The sequence below is a fragment of the Sapajus apella genome, unplaced genomic scaffold (assembly GCF_009761245.1).
Source record: "Sapajus apella isolate SASKATOON/1434 unplaced genomic scaffold, GSC_monkey_1.0 scaffold62, whole genome shotgun sequence".
Taxonomy (NCBI): Eukaryota; Metazoa; Chordata; class Mammalia; order Primates; family Cebidae; genus Sapajus; species Sapajus apella.
The window spans coordinates 11,637,694-11,656,086 of record NW_022437002.1 but is presented as its reverse complement, the minus strand read 5'-3'; the positions used below and the strand labels follow the sequence as shown (position 1 = coordinate 11,656,086).

Sequence of the window (18,393 nt, the reverse complement as noted above, 5' to 3'; positions counted from 1 at the left end):
TTTACATAGTAGCCAGCTCCCAAGAGGGCAAAAATGGAATCTGCAAGGCCTCTTAAGACTTAAGCTTGGAAACCACACAGCACCACTTCTACTCCGTTCAGTTGGTCAAATCAAGTCACAAGGCCAGCTCAGAGATCTCTGGACGGGAGAAGTGTCAAAGTCACATCGCCAAAAGACAGGCAGGACGGAAGAGGTTTTTGGGCCATCTCTGGAGACAATCTACTAAGCCTGGAAGTAAGTCTAAACATGTTTGCCCCTAATCCTAACACTTTATTATGATTTCCCCCTTCCCCTCACTCCAGGTTGGGTTGGTTCCTCCCAGGACCTGGTGGAGGTTGGGGAGAATCACTCCATTCTGTAGCCCCCTCACCTCCCCAGTCAGAGGCCTTCCCAGCTAAGCTAGTGTTTCTCCTGCTTCTCCCACCCACCCATGCACACCTCTGAGAGAGGCTACTTGTCTGATTCCTGGCCTGTGCCTTGGAATGGGTGACATTCACATCTGCACCCTGGGACTAGTACAGGGCTCTTCATCAAGAAGGACAGATGCCCTGGAACTCCAGCATGATAGTTCCAAGGCCCCTCTTCTGCCCTCCCTCCATCCAGCCCCTTCATGGCCTATAACTAATCACTCCAGGCTGGGCAGGTGGGGGCCTAGGAATGTGCGCCCCCTGCTGACCACCAAGGGGGCCAGCAAGAATTCGGGTTCAGAGTCCCTGGGAGTCTCTGGCCTGTGACCCCCACCCAGGACAATGGGAGCCTGGTCTCGACATGGACTTCAAGGACCCCCTCCTAGGTAGTGCGGAGGAGCTGTCCGGCTGGGCCCTCCACTGCGCTCCCGCTGGGAGCAGGCCACTGCTGGTGGCCGGAGCTATCCATACCTCACCTCCTGCCCGTCTGCGGGATGGACGGGCTTCGGAGGGAAGGCGACATCGTCAGGATCCTGGGTCCAGGCTCCTAAAGGAAAGATGGGCGGCTAGCTTTTGAAGGGGGAGGCGGTTAGCTTTTCATTTTCTCCTTTGGCGGGGAGAAAATTGTCAGGCCTCTCCTGTCTCCGCGCCCTTCAGAGCCTGCGAAGAACATCATTTTCGCAATCCCAAATCCGCTGCAGCCCACAAACCCAGAGAGCCAGAGAGGTGCCCCACTCACTACGCAACCGGTTTCGGGCATGGGTCGGTCGGGAGAAGGAGAATCCAGCTATCCCTCATACAGTATAGTAGCGGCAGCGGCGGCAGCGACACACCAGCGACCGAGAGGGCGAGTGTGACCCCCTCCGCCGGCGGGCGGGGAGCCCAGCTCACACGCACAGCCTCCCCGCCGCTGCCCGCCCCCTTCCCTCGCTGGGACTCGCCTCCCTCCTGCAGCCCAGTCCAGCCAGCTTCGCGTCTACGCCGCCGCTTGCTCTGGCCCAGCCGGTTCAGAGCCCGAGCATGGAACCTGGGGAACCCCGGGAGCCCCAGGAGCCCCGCGAGCCCGGGCCAGGAGCGGAGACCGCTGCGGCCCCGCTCTGGGAGGAAGCCAAGACTTTCTACGACAACCTCGCACCCAAGAAGAAACCCAAATCGGTAAAAGCAAGGCATGGGTTTGCGGGGGGTGGGGAAGGGTTACTCCGAGAGAGGGGTCATGAGTCTCTTGAGAAGGGACCCGTGGCGCCCTTCTGGGAGGGGACGCAGCTCCTCAGCCCCAGAAAGCGCCCTGCAGCTGGCGCGGGCTCGGGTTTATTTTGGGAGCTCTGCTCTGGTGTATTTTTTCCTGGGACTCGCGTTCCACGCCAGGATCTCCCTCCCCCATGCTGTCATCAGGGCCCAGCTCGAGGCCCGCAGCCCCAGCCCCGCCCCACGCGGGCAATCGGGGAGCGCGGACTGCACTTGTTGGCGAAGCCGGTCGGCAGCGCCTGCAGAAGCGCCCCGGGCGCGGGTAACCAGACTCGGGAACCTTGTTCCTGGCTGTGCGCTCCAGTCTCCGCCATCTGGGCATCGGGCTCCGGACCTTAGGCCCTGCGTTTAAGGTCTGGCTCTGGGCCCTAGGCCCTGGGCTAGGGGCACTGCGCTCCCGGCGTCCTAAGGAAAGGGAGCTGCTCTCACCAGGCACTGGGATCCGCACTCTGCGCTTGGGGGGATCTGGGGGAGATCGGTGCCCTCCGCTGAAGGCTTCCAGCGCTGGACTCTGCCCTCCAGCTCCGATTCTGCTCCCCTCGCAGTGGGTGTTAACATCCCCAGGATCCCGTGGTAGTGTCAGCCGTCTGGGACCTCACACAGAGGAGCCCTCTCCTGTCCCCCACCAAACAAGTTGATGATGCCCTGGTCCGCCTCTGGGCCTTGCTCTCCCCAGCTTCCCAGATCTCAGAGCTTGAGGAGGGGACTGAGGATAGAGGTTGGCCCAGAGCTGTCCTCTGAAGAGCTCCAGCTTGATCTTAAAGCAACCTGCTGCTTCCCTCCAAGGACCCTTCCCCAAGAGGTCCACCCTGTCAGTAATCCTACATTTAGCACCTCCAGGCTCCACTCAACAGTGGGGACTGAGGAATTAACTAAACTGAGTCCCTGCCTCCCGGAGCTCACCACACACTGATGGGGGCTCTGGAGATGAGAGCCTGGGTGAGTTGTCAGGGGAATGGAGTAGTGCCGTCACACTGGGGAAGGCTTCGTAGAAGTGCTATGTATGCTGATCTTAAAGCCTGAGTATGTGGAGTTTCCCAGAGAGAAAAAAAACAAGACAGGCAAAAGTCATGCAGATGTCTCTGAAGCTCAGGATTGTGTTCCTGAGTAAGTACTGAGTGGAGAATGCAGGATTGCTGGGAGAAGAGCAGAAGGGATGTGACAGAGCCCACAGAGGGCCTTGGGGATCTTGTTAAGAAGTCTAGACCTTATTCAGTGGGGTCAGGGATTTCCAAACTAGCTTCCCTAAGTCCCCTATTTCATGGAGTCTGCACACATGTAAATCCAGTGTATTTTCTTTCTTCTTCAAACTAAGTTTTATACAATTTAAAATGTGCAATAAAACCCAATTCACGCTAATGTATTAGGTGGATATTTTAGCAGTTTCAAGGCCACTAGCTTGTGCTGCAGATTTTTTTTAAAGCAAACCTCAGAATAAGGCTTTCCCTGTGATCTGTTTCATAGAGGAGCATCTTGAGATTGTGAGGCCTGTAGTTTAAAACAAAACAAAACAAAAAACCTTTTAGCATTTGCAACTACTTATTGGTCTGAATCAGGACTTTCTCAATACTTCGCAAATACAAACACAGCAACAACTTGGCTGGACGCTGAAGCTTAAGTCTGCGCAGACATCCTAACCTCTAGTTTCAAATTTGTTGTCATGCAAACAACTGTGTTGTTTTCGTTGTTTGACTTTATAATAAATAAATAAACACAATGCATTTGAATCTGTAAAATAAATATACGCCAATTATATATGGTATATCTGGTACCATATGGTATGAGATATATGGTAACTATATATGATAATATCTGGCTTACATATTGAATTCAAAGTTCATTTGAATTCATTTAAATAAAAGGTCAACCTACATTTTTAAAACATATGAATACCATTATGGAGCTATTCCAGGATCTTTCATTAGGGGATTAACTGGGTCCCATTTTTATTTTAGAAAGATCAGTCTGGGATGGATTGGAAAGGGTGAGTCTGGCAACAAGCCCACCGGTGAGAAGGCTGGTGCCTGTCTGAAAAGGAAGCTGGATGAGTGTCAATGTTGTGGCCTGAGTTATGGAGAGGAAGGGGCGGAGATTGGGGACTGGGGTAGTGAATGCATCAGTGCTCGAAATCCACTTCCTCCCCAAGCACCAAGGAACCAGGGAGCTCAGGCTCAGTGGACAGTCATGACCCCTGGGTCAGCCCCGGACTCTCACGATTCTCTGGGAGGAAAGAAGTCCGGAGGCTTCCCAGCTCCTATTCCCTGCAGAAGCCCCTCTTCCTACAGGCTATTCTGGGGACTTTAGGCCTCATGGGCTCCATTGTGGCCTGGGCTGGGCTTATTCTCATTCCCAGGGGCTTGAGTAAAATATTGAACGCCCGATGCCCTGTTGGAAGCCCTCACCTCATGGGGTCAGAACACTTCTTCAACCCAGAGCTCTCCTGCCCCTCTCTCCTTCAGCAGCCCTTCCCTCTCTAAGTCCTACTAGGAATAACAGTTTTTGCCTATGTTTCTATCTTGAGCAGAATTACGTTGGCCTAAATGGGAGCTCCTCAGGCAGGTCAGGCTGGGGTGGGCTGCCTTGCTATTCTTTCATTCCCATCCCCCAGCTGGAGCCCTCAGCCTGACCCTGGAAGGCAGAGAGTGTTGCCAGGACACTGGTTTCCTAGAGCCCAGAGCTCCCAGACTAAGCCTCGGAGTCGCTCTGACCCAATTCACAGTCTGAGATCAAGGCTTCTTTCTGCTCTCTGGAAGAACTGTTCCTCGATGCCCCTGCTAACACATGGCCACCTCTGCGGCCAGGCCCGGGAGGGTGTCTACATCCACAGCTTCTCCCCAGCTCTGGCCAGCCCTTTTCACCTGCTCCTTCAGCTCCACCTGGAGCCTGGACAGGTCATTCATCAATCCCAGCTGGGATCCATATTTCTTACACAGTCACGGCCTCTGGGCCCTTAAACTCTACCTTGTTTGCACTGTGTCACAGCAGTCTAAGTGGGGAAACAGAGTCCTGCCCTTGGGACCTCCATTCTGACCGGAAACAGAGACCTGTCCTTAGAAACCTCAGTTTGAGGACATGCCCTGATCATTTCTCTCAAATCTGGAAAGTGAAGGCTGGGGGAGATGTTTCCAGGGAAGGCGGAAGTAGCAAGGGATGGAGTCTTCTGGGAGCTGTTGAGGAGGGGAATAGCAAGGGGACTGCAGTGTGGAGAGAGGCCAGGCTAGACGCCAGAGACTTGAGACCTCATCTGGCTCTGTCTTGACCTAGAGTAATACTCTGCCCCTCTCTGGGCCTGTTTCCCTATCTGGAAAAGCGAGAAGCAGAGGACTTGTGGAACCAAGGCCACCAAGATGTTTTTCTTGCAACAGCAGGGGTGGGATGGGATGGGGTCTGTCTGGGTAGCTCAGCCAGAGGGGACCCAGGACTTGACAGTCTGGCAGGGACTGTGGGACAGACAGTGAGGAGTGAGACCTTGGCTGGCTGCTAGGCCTGGAGTGGCAAGCTTGGGAACCTGTCTGGAGGGGCTGGGAGGGAAGCTGGCTCTCTGTCCTTGAAAGGGTGATGGCCTTTTCCTGGGGCAGTAAGCCCAGGGGGTGGGGCAAGCTTAGCTCCTGTTCTGAAGGCCTCCAGGCTTCCAGGGTTTATGAGAGTGGGTCTCCCCACTCCACCACCAACCCCACCCTTAGGACGCACAGACACACGGTGGTGGTCAGCAACTGAGAAAGGTATTTGGGTTGAACCTCCAACAGGGAGCACCTGTCCTGCTGCAGCCTTATACCGACCTTGCTGGCCACATACACCGTCTTGGTTGGCGTTAAAAGTCAAATCCAAACTGAAGTCTAACACAGGACCTTAGGGAACTCTTTTGCCTTCCTAAGGTTCTAAAGCTGCATTACCCACTAGCCATATATAGCTGTTTAAGTTCATTTGAATCAAATAAAATCTAAAATTCAGTTCCTCAGTCTCATTAGCCACATTTCAAATTGTTACAGAGGCACATGGACAGCACAGATTATGGAATATTTCCATTATCATAGACAGCGCTCTTCTAAAAGATGGTGTCAGCCTCTGCCTTGGGGGTGGATCATGAGCTCCATGGGGACAAGGATCGTACCTGTATTGTTTTCTGCCATGTCCATCACACAGTGTCTCTCAAATGTAACCACCCAATGTTGTCAACTGATTGGAACCCAGGACTCACCCCAGAAAGAAGCAGTGGGGTTGAGTACATGATCCACAGGCGATCAGGAGAGGCCAGAATATGAGGTGCATTTATGAGCCTTGACCTCAATTTGGGTCCCTCATTTTTAATTTGTAAAGTGAGAATCATGACCCCAGGACTCCGCAGGACACAGAGATGGTGGGATTCTCTGCGTGTCTGTAAGTCCCTTGGGCACTCATATACTGATCCTCCCCAGGGACTATAAAGGGGCCAGCTGCTGTCTGGGGTGCCATGCTCCACTCCCCCATTCTACTGGAAGTGAGTGCTGCAGTCCATTTGGGATACTATAAGAAAGTACCATTGACTGACTGACTTATCAACAACAGATATTTATTTCCCATATAAGTTTCTGGAGGCTGAAAGTTCAAGATCAAAGTGCTGGCAGATTTGATGTCTGATGAGGATCAGCTTTCTTGTCCATAGATGACCACTTCTAGCTGTGTCCTCACATAATGAAAGGGGCAAGGAGGCTCTCTAGGGGCTCTTTTATCATGAAGGCTTCACCCTCATAAACTAATCACCTCCCAACGCCTCTGCCTCTTAATACTATCACCTTAGGGGTTTGGTTTCAGCATATGAGTTTGGGGGTGATGCATATATTTAGATCATAACAGTAGGGAAGAAGTTCTGGAGCCCTCTGGGACCCCTAGAGAAGGCCCTCTGTAAGCTCTCATCTGCTTATTCTTCTGGGCTCATATACACCCACCCCCACATTCCTGGCCTCTGCCAACCTTTGTGAATGCATTGTGTGTATGCAAACCTCTTCATGCCTTCCTTCACCCTGCTCTTCCTTTTTTAAAATTCTTTTATTTTTTTGAGACGGGGTTTCACCATGTTGGTCAGGCTGGTCTCAAACTCCTGACCTTGTGATCTGCCCACTTCGGCCTCCCGAAGTGCTGGGATTACAGGTGTGAGCCAGCATGCCCAGCCCCCCGAACCCCCTTTAAGGCTTTGCTCGCAAGGTCTCCTCTCCATGACAACTTCCTCTGAACCCCTGCCATCAATACTTTGCTTTCATCTCTGTTCTCTAGCTCATGTCCATTTTCCGTGGTTATAAGAGAATACCACAGACTGGTTAATTTATAAAGAGCAGGGTTTTTTGCCTTATGGTTCTGCTGCCAGGAAGTCCAAGAGCATGGCTCCAGGTTCTGGCAAAAATCTTCCCATGGCAGAGAGCATCACATGGTGAGGAAGCACATGTGAGACACAGAGAGAGAGAATGGAGGTCAAACTTATCCTTTCATCAGGAGCCCACTCCCTCCGTAACTGACCCATTCCCATGATCATGGGATTAATCCATTCATGAGAGCAAAGCCCTTGTGACCTAATCACCTCTTCTTAAAGGTCCCACCTCTCAACATTGCTGCCTTATGTCTTAAATTTCCAACACATGAACTTTGGGGGACATATTCAAACCACAACAACTCATTTCCTTCCCTTTTGCATCTGAGTTCCCTGTTTACCTATCTTTCTTCCCTACCAACCTGTGAGTTTTGAGGACAGGAACCAGGTGGTTGCCAGGATCACTGGGCAGAGCTCAGGTGCCTGGCACAAGAACCAGTGAATATTTGACAAATTTGCTTCAACCAAAAGAAATATTCTCTGAGCAACTTCTATATCTCAAGATATCTGAACAAATTAGGATATCTAACAAATTTAGCACTGCAGTGGAGTTTCTATTTCATGTTAAATTTGTCATTGCACATACTGTTTCTTGTTTAAATGTATGAAAGGTTCAGAGGCATTAAAAGTTTACTGAGCACCTCTCTGTGTTAGGCAGAGTACTATACACTAGAGATACAATCTAAACAAGACTCATGGTTCCTGCACACTCAGAACTTAATAACTTAAGTGATTAAATAAGCAACTATAATTTAATGTTTTTTGTTTTTTTTTTTCTGAAATTGAGTCTCACTCTGTCGCCCAAGCTGGAGTGCCGTGGCACAATCTCAGGTCACTGCAACCTCCATCTCCCAGGTTCAAGCAATTCTTCTGCCTCAGCCTTCCTAGTAGTTGGGATTACAGGTGTGTGCCACCACACCCAGCTAATTTTTTGTTTTTTTAGCAGAGATGGGGTTTCACCATGTTGACCAGGCTGGTCTTGAACCTCTGACCTCAGGTGATCTGCCTACCTTGGCCTCCCAAAGTGCTGGGATTACAGGCGTGAGCCACCATGTCCGGCCGATTTAATGTTAAATTTTACTAAAGAGGAAATCCTTAGGAGAGGTATCAAACCAAGACTAAGACTGAGGGAAGCCTTCCTAGAGATGACATCTAGTTTGAGACCTGAAGGTTGAGCACAAGTTAGCTGGAATGAGAGTTAGGGAAAGAGGACACTGGGCAAGGGAACATCATATGCAAAGGCTCAGAGAAAGAGGGGAAAGTACGCCCTGGTGTGAGAAAGGCCAGATGGGGCCAAGCGGGGGATTGGAAGAGTGGAATGGAAAGAGAAGTAGGGGTCTGTTGTGAAGGGCTTTCTGTTCCACACTAGAGGCTGCCGGCCATATTCTGAGAATAGCGTGCACCGCTAAAGAGATGGGCTGTGGTCAGATCTGAAGTTTAGAAAAATCCCCTGACAGCAGCATGGATGGCAGATTAGAGAGAGTGACGGATGACGACAGCCTGAACGAAAGAAGTGGATGGATTCTAGTTGAGTTGACTCATTTCGCTGATTGATTGATGGGGAAGGGAGTTGAGGCTGACTTCCCAGCTTCTGTGTGGATAATGAGTGGAGAGTGGTTCCAAGCCTTGCTATGAGTTACAGGGAGAAGGTGATGGGAGTTCAGCCTTGGGAATGTTAACTTTGATGGCTGTTAGTCAACTGGGACAGTTAGATGGATAGGTGAGTCTGGAGCTCAGGAGACAGATCTGGGCTGGAGATACATTTTTTATATATAATTATCATATTTGTGGACGTCATTTCTTCCTAAGGGCATGTAGCTGTTATTTTATAATGGAAACCATCTGAGATCATCTCCAGCATCCGTCATACTTTGGCCACATACATTGGCTTCATTTTTTTTGTTGCATCCAGATGCCCGACTAGATTGCAAACTCCCAAGGGCATGGCCCTCCCTCCATCAGACTCCTTGCTTCCAGCAAGGGAGCCAGCACCTCTGTCAACCCCCATCTGGGTCCGGCATAGATGGGGTCCTGACCTAAGTCCACCTCTGCCCAAGGCTGGGCCTCTTTAGGGTTACAGATTGCATCTGGATCTTCTCCATGTCCCCACTACCCAGGAAGACTCACACATGCGCACCTGCCTCAGGGGAGGTCTGAGTCACGACCTCTTCTCCCATACCCCTGCAGCCCAAGCCTCAGAATGCAGTCACCATCGCTGTGTCCTCCAGAGCCTTATTTCGCATGGACGAGGAGCAGCGGATCTACACGGAGCAGGGCGTGGAGGAGTATGTGCGCTACCAGCTGGAACATGAGAACGAGCCCTTCAGCCCCGGGCCGGCCTTCCCTTTTGTGAAGGTGAGGGGGCAGTTCCACCACTAGCTCCTATAGTGCCTTTGTGGGTATTAAAGAAAGGCACTCCCATGGGTATTTGAGTCAGGAAAAAGGGCCCCTCTGGGCAGATGTAACCACGTAGGTGCACAGCTTGGCTAGGCGACGGAGCCTTTGTGGAAGAAGAGGCCGCCCCACTCTCTGGACCAATGCAGCACCATGCCTGGTAACCAGCTTGGTGAGTGGAATGCGGGCTGGATTTCAGCCCAGGCTCACTCCTTTAGCGAGGTGCCTCTGAGCGTTAAACAACTTGCAATAAGAGAAGGTGCACGGATCTCATCCCAAGCCTGGCTCCTTCCCTCCCCCCACTGGATCCTTGGCCACCAGCTGCAGGTATCAATCCTTGGAGGTCTCAGCTGGAGGGTGCCCTCTCCCTTCCAGGCTCTGGAGGCAGTGAACAGGCGACTGCGGGAGCTGTACCCCGATAGTGAGGACGTCTTCGACATCGTCCTCATGACCAACAACCACGCTCAAGTGGGTGTCCGCCTCATCAACAGTATCAACCACTATGGTGAGCATGAGCATGAGGATGGGAGTTTCCCCTGGGACACCCCTACCATACCCCCCAGGGATGGGATCACACCTCTGCAGGATAGAGTTGTACTGGCCGGAACCCTAAGCCCAGTGTGTCCTTGTAAATTGGCTCTTTAAACAAACAAGCAAAACCCTGATTCGTAGTGTTGCTAGTTTTAGGGGTGTGAATATTTCCACCAGGACTGATTCCAAGCTATCAGTGGTTGAACAACACAAATGGCTCACAAAATTTCTGAATGTTTAACTGTGGGCTCTTGCAAGCTGGTGCAAGCCAGTTCCAGCATACCCTACTCCCAGTGTGATTAGGTGGGGCACTTACTGCCTCCCTGCCTCAGTTTCTCTAACTGTGATGGGGCTAACAGGCCTCACAAGACTGCTAGGAGAATCCAGTGCAGCTGTCAGAGTGAAAGGGCCTTGTGTCTTAGTCTGAACCCAAGGTTAAAAACAATCGACCCTCCGGCCGGGTGCGATGGCTCACACCTATAATCCCAGCACTTTGGGAGGTCGAGGAGGGAGGATCACAAGGTCAAGACATCGAGACCACCTTGGCCAACATAGTGAAACCCCGTCTCTACTAAAAATATAAAAATTAGCTGGGCTTGGTGGTGTCTGTCTGTAGTCCCAGCTACTCAGGAGGCTGAGGCAGGCAGAGGTTGCAGTGAGTTGAGATCATGCCCCTGCACTACAGCCTGGCGACAGAGCAAGAATCCGTCTCAAATAATAATAATTATAATCCATCCAGAGCTAGCTTAAGCCGAGGAGAATAATTTCTTATTGGGTTACAGGGGTGTCTTTCAGAGGGCAAAATTGGGCCTACAAAGGCCCAAATCCAAGTACTAGAAATGCCTCCCGGCCTCTTCTCTCTTCAGGCCACATGAACCTTTATTTGTGCTTCTCTAGCAAGTTTGCTTCCCCCCGCAACACCGAAATTGGATTTATCTGCTTTCCTTGAATAAAAACCATATTCAAGAAAAGCGGGCCAGGTACAGTGGCTCACTCCTGTAATCTTTGGGAAGCCGAGGTAGGTGGAACACTTAAGGTGAGGAGTTCGAGACCAGCCTGGCCAACATAGTAAAACCCCGTCTCTACTAAAAATACAAAAACTAGCTGAGCATGGTGGTACATGCCTGTAATCCCAGCTACACAGGAGGCTGAGGCACGAGAATCACTTGAACCTGGGAGGCAAAAGTTGCAGTGAGCCGAGATTCCCCCACTGCACTCTGGCCTGATGACAGAGAGAGATTCCATCTCAAACAAAACAAAACAAAGCAAAGTAAAACAACAACAACAACAACAAAAAAAAAAAAAAAAAAAAAAAAAAAAACAGAAAAGTGGAGAAATCTACACTTTGGGGAGACAGAGACAGAAAAATAATAAACCTATATCTATAGGTTTACAAGGCCTGAGTTTTAGCAACCAAGAGAGTATAGTTGGCATTTTAAAATCCTAATTTCAAATTGCTGGGAGCAGGGTTGATATTAAAAATATTTAACCACCTGTGTGACATACGCACTGCATAATCAGGACAGACTCCCCCTATAGCGCTGAAGCAGGGCTCTGAAGGACCCCTGCCATACCAGGCATTACCACCTTCTGTTGTGGACTCTGGGGAGGACAGAGGTCCTGGTTAAGGGGGTGGGAGAGTGACAGGTAACTTAATGGGCTCAGAGCACAGCAGCAGCAGTTTATCAACCAACAAATACTTTACAGTCTGTGCAGTCATGGGGACCAGCAGACTGGCAGCCTAGGTAATCAGATTGGCCCAGCTTGGGTCAGGTGTCTGCTCTTATCCAATGAGCTATGGTCAGGAGGTGGGGGTCACACAGGCATGTAGCACTGTGATTCCTGGACAAGAGGATGTCCCTGTGAGCTGGACAATTGCTCTAGAGAGGTGATCGTCCACATTTCATGGATGAAGGATGTAGGGGCTCAGAGGGGAACACCGGCCTAAAATCACACAGAGACATGCTGTGCTGCCATACTACATCCAGAACTAAGAAGGCATCCACTGGGCACAAAGAGACTGCCCTGAATCCCAGGGTTGACCCTGGCCTTACCTGAGTCCTCTACCTCCTTCCCAGACCTGTTCATCGAGAGGTTCTGCATGACAGGTGGGAACAGCCCCATCTGCTACCTCAAGGCCTATCACACCAATCTCTACTTGTCAGCCGATGCGGAAAAAGTGCGAGAAGCCATCGATGAGGGTAAGTCTAAGTGAGGAGACAGAATATGCGGAGTGCAGCAAAGGGGTCCCTGAGGTGGGAGGCCTGGTCCTAAAGTTCCTAGCAGGTGCTGGGAGTTGCCATGGTAACCAGAAGGCAAAACTGCACAATACTTTCCTTAATTCTTATCATCTGTCCTATAAATTCTGAAAACAAGACCCTACCTGTTCCATCTTCCCACCTCTGGCCCTACTGTGTCATGGATGCTTTTACTTCTCAGCTTCACCCAGCCTTCTGTTTCCATGGAAACCCTCTCTACAGCCCAGAAAGCTACTTTCTTCTATGATTACTCTAAGTCAGAAGGAGTTCTGATTCCTGTAGGACGATAGGCAGCCTCTACCCTGCCCTGGGCCAATGGGGAGGAGGATTTGTATCTAGTCCAGCCTGAGTGGTGGGGTCTGGGAAATGGCCAGCATCTCCAGCAGCTATGCTAGCCAGTGCTTAGTGGAGTTTGGGAGACCCAGATGGAAGTACCGACAAAGAGAATGCTCCTCTATGTGTGTCTTTCGAGGGGCAGTTTTGGGTGGTATCTGTAGTTTCAGTCTTCCCAACAAGGTGCATATACTATTGCATGTGGAAGAAAACAGGTATATGGAGGAGCAAGGACTGAGAGGGCTTCTTAGGCTGAACACTAGTGACAAGTTTTTGTTTTTGTTTTTAATCAACCAGCAATATATTCACTTTTCTCTTCCTCTTTCATGTTGTCTCCTGCCTGGAAGCCTGGCCTCTCTCCCCTGATAACTCGGTCCCCTGAGCCACTTGGGAGCTCCTAGAGGCATTCTTTCACCAGGAACCAGAAGCTGTCACACCCTCTGGTTGGGGCCTTGGCACTGGCATGTCAGGGTGCCTCTGTGTGTTTGTAACTTGACCTCAGGCTAGGGAGCAGGAGATTGGTCCACGGGGAAGCCCTGCTGAGGGTAGGGGTGGCTCTGGGTCATCTTGGCTCCAGCGCTGGCAGAGCTAAGAAGGTGCCTGGCTTGATGCCTCAAGCTAGTGAAGTTGTGAGAGGGTAGCACTGCTCACTCCCAAACACCTAAGCCCAGCCTCTGTGATCCTCAGTTCTCAAAGAGTTGGGCTGAAGTGGTCTTTGGAGAGATGGGGACTAGGGAATGAGCTCAACCAGCTGCCCAGGTCTCCAGCCTCCCAGCACTGGCTCTCTGCCATCTAGTGCAGCTCTAGCCTGGAGCCAGAACCCCTGAGAGACATCCCTGGACCCCTGGAGGAGCCCAGGATTGCAGAGAGTCTGTGCACACAACTAGCCATCACCTGTGATGTCTCCCAGGGCCACCTAGGTTGTTTTTTGGAACCCTGAACAGCCGCCAGTAGGGCATACCTGGGTGCCATTGTGGCTGTAGACTGAGGGTGCCCATACTCACCTCACCCCATTGCAGCCTGTGGTCTCAGTCCCAGAGCTGTGAGGCTGTTAATTTTACAGTGGTCCAGAGAAGGTGAGTGCCTTGCTAGAACCAATGGTGAGGGGGTGACAGAGGCCAAGCCAGAGTTGGGGCTCCTTCCCAGCCCCACTTTAGATCTCCATCAGGGCTGTAAGGCACCCCTGGCAGGAAGACAGTGGCCTGTGGCACTGATGTTTGTCTGGTCCACAGCAGCATGATCTTACTAGGTGTTAAAGCATTGAAATGCCTTCATACTTGTTGGTAAATTGTTCCTGCCCTGAGTCCTGAGTACCCTTCTGCCCCCCGGGACTCCTCCCAGACTTCTCCACAAAGCAATAACCAAAAGGGTAACCTGGCAAGGCAAGGGCCCTCAAGACCTGCTTTGGAACCGCTGCTCCTGCCCTCTTCCTGGCCAGGATCCATGCACTACCGGTTTTTAAATGTTTTAAATATTAGTTTTCATCAGCCTCGCCCTGAGTCCTTTGTGAGGCAGGTGGGGCAAGGATAGCCTAAGATAGCCTTCTGTGGCCCCACTGCCCAGCCTGAAGGCAGACAATGCTTGCCTCTCTGCCCAGGGATCGCAGCTGCCACCATCTTCAGTCCCAGCAGGGACGTGGCTGTGTCCCAGAGTCAACTGCGTGTGGCCTTCGATGGGGACGCGGTGCTCTTCTCAGATGAGTCGGAGCGCATTGTCAAGGCCCACGGTCTGGACCGATTCTTCGAGCATGAGAAGGCCCACGAGAACAAACCTCTGGCTCAGGTGCTCCACATAGACCCAGAACCCCAGAGTGGAACAAGGCAGCTTCCCAGACCTGCCCTTGGCCTATACTCCCAGCCCAGAACCAAACGAACCCCAGGCTCAGCCCAGATTCCAGCCAGTCCCCTTGCCCCTCTCACTTGACCACTGGCCCCCCAATCAATAAGCTTCCGCCTACTTTGATGAGCTTCCATCCCCTCGCTGAATCCCATCCCCCCTTTGAAGCCTCCATTCTCCCTCTAAGCTTCTCTCTAAGCCCACGCCCACTATTTGCAGCTCAAATCCCCATTTCTGAGGTCTCCTTTCCCTCTCTGAAGTCCCCATTCTCTAAGTCCCCACCCTTTCTCTGAAGTCCCTATATGCTCTAAAGGCCTTGTCCTGTCTCTCTGAAGCTGCCATCCTCTCTCTAGAACCCTCACCTCCTCCCAAGATCCCCCACCCTCCTGAAAGAGCACCCACCCTCTTAAGAAGCCTCTGTTTCCCTCACTGGAAACAGGAGGAAAGGAATTGCTGGACTGGGGCACCTCGCTGGGCAGGGAGATCCAGCTGAGTGTGGCGTGTGGGGCAGACCATTTGCTCTGGGACACCTCCTGCCATCCATCCCTTGGCTGGGGCACGGGGACCCTCACTCACCCTCAAACGGCTCAGTGTGTCTAACAACAGACTGTGCCCTAGAGCTCGATAAGAATTCCCTGGAGTTGAGGCTTTTGGGATTCTCCAGTGCTGCTGGGAGCTCCTATTTGAGCTTTTAACAAAAATCTGGGTGCTCAGTAATCTCAGGGTCCCTCTCTCCAGGAGCTCAGCAGGTTCAGCTGTGGCTGCTAAATATTCAGTTCACTTCTGTTCTTCTGAGTTGGCTCTGAAATCCTTGGGAATCCAGGGCAGGAGAGTTTTCCTAATAAGCGGTAGGCAGAGGCCCAGGAGACCACTCCTTATTCCAGGTCACCTACCAAGTAAGAGGTCTCCAAGACCAGGAGCCCACTTTTGTTTATTTCTAGCTGCTTTGGAAATAAGCAGTTCTCCTCATCATCATCTGTTTTTTTTTTATTCTCACATCGTCGGGAAGCTTCATTGTTCTGGGCACTGTAGAGAATAAATTCCTTCCCTGACCCTAGAGATCTCAAACGTGACACCCTGAGCCACCTGGGTGCCAGATGGACATGGTTGATGCTCAACAGTTTCACATTGGTCCATCTTCACCAGCTGTTTACAGCTGGAGTCCACTCTGATTGGAGGGTGCCCATGCCATAGTTACTAAATTTATTTTTTTTGAGACAGAGTCTTGCTGTGTTGCCCAGGCTGGAATGCAGTAGTGCAATCTCAGCTCACTGCAACCTCTACCTCCCAGGTTCAAGCAATTCTTCTACCTTAGCCTCTGGAGTAGCTGGGACCACAGGCACACATCACCACACCTGGCTAATTTTTGTATTTATAATAGAGATGGGGTTTCACCATATTGGCCAGGCTGTTCTGGAACTCCTGACATCATGATCCACCCACCTCGGCCTCCCAAAGTGCTGGGATTACAGGCGTGAGCCGCTGCGCCCGGCCCCACTAAATATTGTCAATAAACTCCCTGTTGATGGGCACCGAAGGCCACACTTACAGAGCTTCAGGACAGACATCTGTATACTTTGATGGGCATGTGGATGGACGATACATATTAACAGTTGCCCTGATAGTTATTCTGACCCAGCCCCAATATACAACAACACAGATCCACTGACTAGAGCCCCACTGGTGCACACGGTAGCTTAAGCAGGCATAGTAGAACTAACTGAAAGATTTAAGGATCCCAAGGTTTTCTACACCAAACAAGACACTAGTGCTTTAGGGAGAGCTGGGAGCAAATGTTCGGGAGGCGGCAGAGCTCACCATGTTCCACTTGCCTTCTCATAGGGCCCCTTAAAGGGCTTTCTGGAGGCACTGGGTAGGTTGCAGAAGAAGTTCTACTCCAAAGGCCTGCGGCTGGAGTGCCCAATTCGTACCTACTTGGTGACAGCACGCAGTGCAGCCAGTTCTGGGGCCCGAGCACTCAAGACCCTGCGCAGCTGGGGCCTGGAAACAGATGAAGCCTTGTTCCTCGCTGGAGCGCCCAAGGGCCCCCTCCTTGAGAAGATCCGCCCACACATCTTCTTTGATGACCAGATGTTCCACGTGGCTGGGGCTCAGGAGATGGGCACCGTGGCTGCCCATGTGCCTTATGGCGTGGCACAGACACCCCGGCGGACTGCACCTGTAAAGCAGGCCCCATCTGCACAGTAGCTGAACCCCCAGCTCCACTGACCCACATTGCTGCAGCCTCCCCGTCATACTTCGACACTCATCTGGTAGATCCCTCTAAAAGTTTCTCACTGTTCCGCCCTTCTGACTGTCTGCCCTCATCCCTGTAAGTGATGTACTTGTAGGATGTTATGCAGACAGGACTGGCATTCTCAACATCCCTCCTCTGGGGCAAATTCTGTACCCTGATCCTGAGCAGGACAGTAAGACTGTGCGGAGTAGCTTGATTTCAGGGGGAAGTTAACGGGTCTGACGGGGGGGTCAGAGAAGCCAGGATTTCTCAAAAGGGGCTTGGGATGAAAACTAGCTCAATGTAGTGTAATGAACACCACTTTGAGAGAGAGTGGATTTGGCTTCTAAGCTCTGTCCTGCCATTAACTGCATGACTTTGAGTGAGTCCCTCCCCTTCATGGGCCCCAGTTTCACTATCTTATCGGTGGTTTTCAAGCTCCCTTTTAGCGAAAGAAGCTTGGTTCTTTAAGATCACCCTCTTAGGCCAGGTGCGATGGCTCACGCCCGTAATCCCAGTACTTTGGGAGGCCAAGGCAGGTGGATCACCTGAGGTTGGGAGTTTGAGACCAGCCTGACCAACATGGAGAAACCCCTTCTCTACTAAAAATACAAAATCAGCCAGGCATGGTGGCGCATGCCTGTGGTCCCAGCTTCTCAGGAGGCTGAGGCAGAGATCTGCTTGAACCCAGGAGGTGGAGCTTGCGATGAGCCAAGATCACACCATTGTACTCCAGCCTAGGCAACTAGAGAGAAACTCCATCTCAAAAAAAAAAAAATCACCCTCTTAGAGGGTATGGCACTTTTGTGCAAATTAAAGAAGAACACTATCTAGGTGAATGAATAACAAAAAGACAGCCCTTCCTCTGGCCTGGCCTGACCCAGACCCATGCTGGGATACACAGCTTAGCAAGATAGAGGCTAGATTTCAGCCCTCACGTGCCCTTCCTTCCGCTCAGAGGCCTTTGTCAAATGGACAAAATGCACAATCGCCCCCAGAAACCCTATCTATAATTTTACACATTTTGAAACCACTAGACAAGATGACCTATCTGCTCCTATGATTCTCTAGCCTGAATGATCATCCCGGCTCAGCCCAGGAAGCAAGGATCGTGAATTTAACCTGCATACAAACTCTCCTCCAGCCAGCAGGGGGCACTGCAGGCTCTTCCGGGGAGGAGCTTTAGTAGTCACCTGCTCAGTGTTTCCTTTGCTCTTGCTTTGAGCCAAAGCTCAGTTGCTCCTGACTGCCAAGACCCTCACTTCCACCACCCTCACTCCCCCAGCTGTTGCATCCTGTTGAGCAAATCTGCTGGTGGAATACGGAGCAGAGCATCAGTGTCCCCAGTTCTAGGGGAAGAAAGCGCAGTGGCTCAAGTAGGCGGTTGCCCAGGCTGAGCCCCAGGATGAGGTGCTGCCTGGGGTAAAGTGGGAAGTGTCAGGAAGTCTGGTGTGAGGCAAAAGGTACTGAGACAGTGATGCTTGGAGAGGAAGAAGCTGACATGTGCACTAACACAATTCTCCAGCTGTGGGATTGTAAGCAGAAGGCCAGTCAGAGCTGCCTTTGAGGTAATGAGCTCTCCATTACTGGATGCTGTGCAAGGACTTCCGGAATGAGGTGACCTCCCCATGAGATGCATCAGTGGATCCTCCACATTTGCAGGAGCCCCTGTGACCCCTTCTTCACCACTTCCAGAGGAGAAGTCTCACCACTTGATGAGTCAGCCTCCTCCTTTGCTGAGCGTCCCCGGCTCTCTCCACAGGGAGGGTAGAAGCACCAATGGCTGGTCCCCAAGAAGACCAAAGGGGTGAG

General features: G+C 51.5%; 1 protein-coding gene across 1 annotated transcript; it reads left to right on the top strand.

Moving 5' to 3' along the window:
• Positions 1-1,331: 1,331 nt before the first annotated feature.
• On the top strand, positions 1,332-16,919 carry NT5C1A (5'-nucleotidase, cytosolic IA). The gene is made up of 6 exons (XM_032247042.1): positions 1,332-1,562; positions 9,181-9,348; positions 9,763-9,892; positions 11,997-12,119; positions 14,107-14,291; positions 16,188-16,919. Exons 1-6 carry the CDS (start codon positions 1,428-1,430, stop codon positions 16,551-16,553), a joined length of 1,107 nt encoding a protein of 368 aa, XP_032102933.1. The 5' UTR covers positions 1,332-1,427; the 3' UTR covers positions 16,554-16,919.
• The last annotated feature ends 1,474 nt before the right edge of the window (positions 16,920-18,393 follow it).

Excerpts from the sequence above, each read along its gene's own strand:
- NT5C1A (XM_032247042.1), top strand. The coding sequence starts at position 1,428 with ATGGAACCTGGGGAACCCCGGGAGCCCCAGGAGCCCCGCGAGCCCGGG. Across the intron at positions 1,563-9,180 it reads CCAAGAAGAAACCCAAATCG|CCCAAGCCTCAGAATGCAGT; the intron begins GTAAAAGCAAGG and ends ATACCCCTGCAG. Across the intron at positions 14,292-16,187 it reads AGAACAAACCTCTGGCTCAG|GGCCCCTTAAAGGGCTTTCT; the intron begins GTGCTCCACATA and ends GCCTTCTCATAG.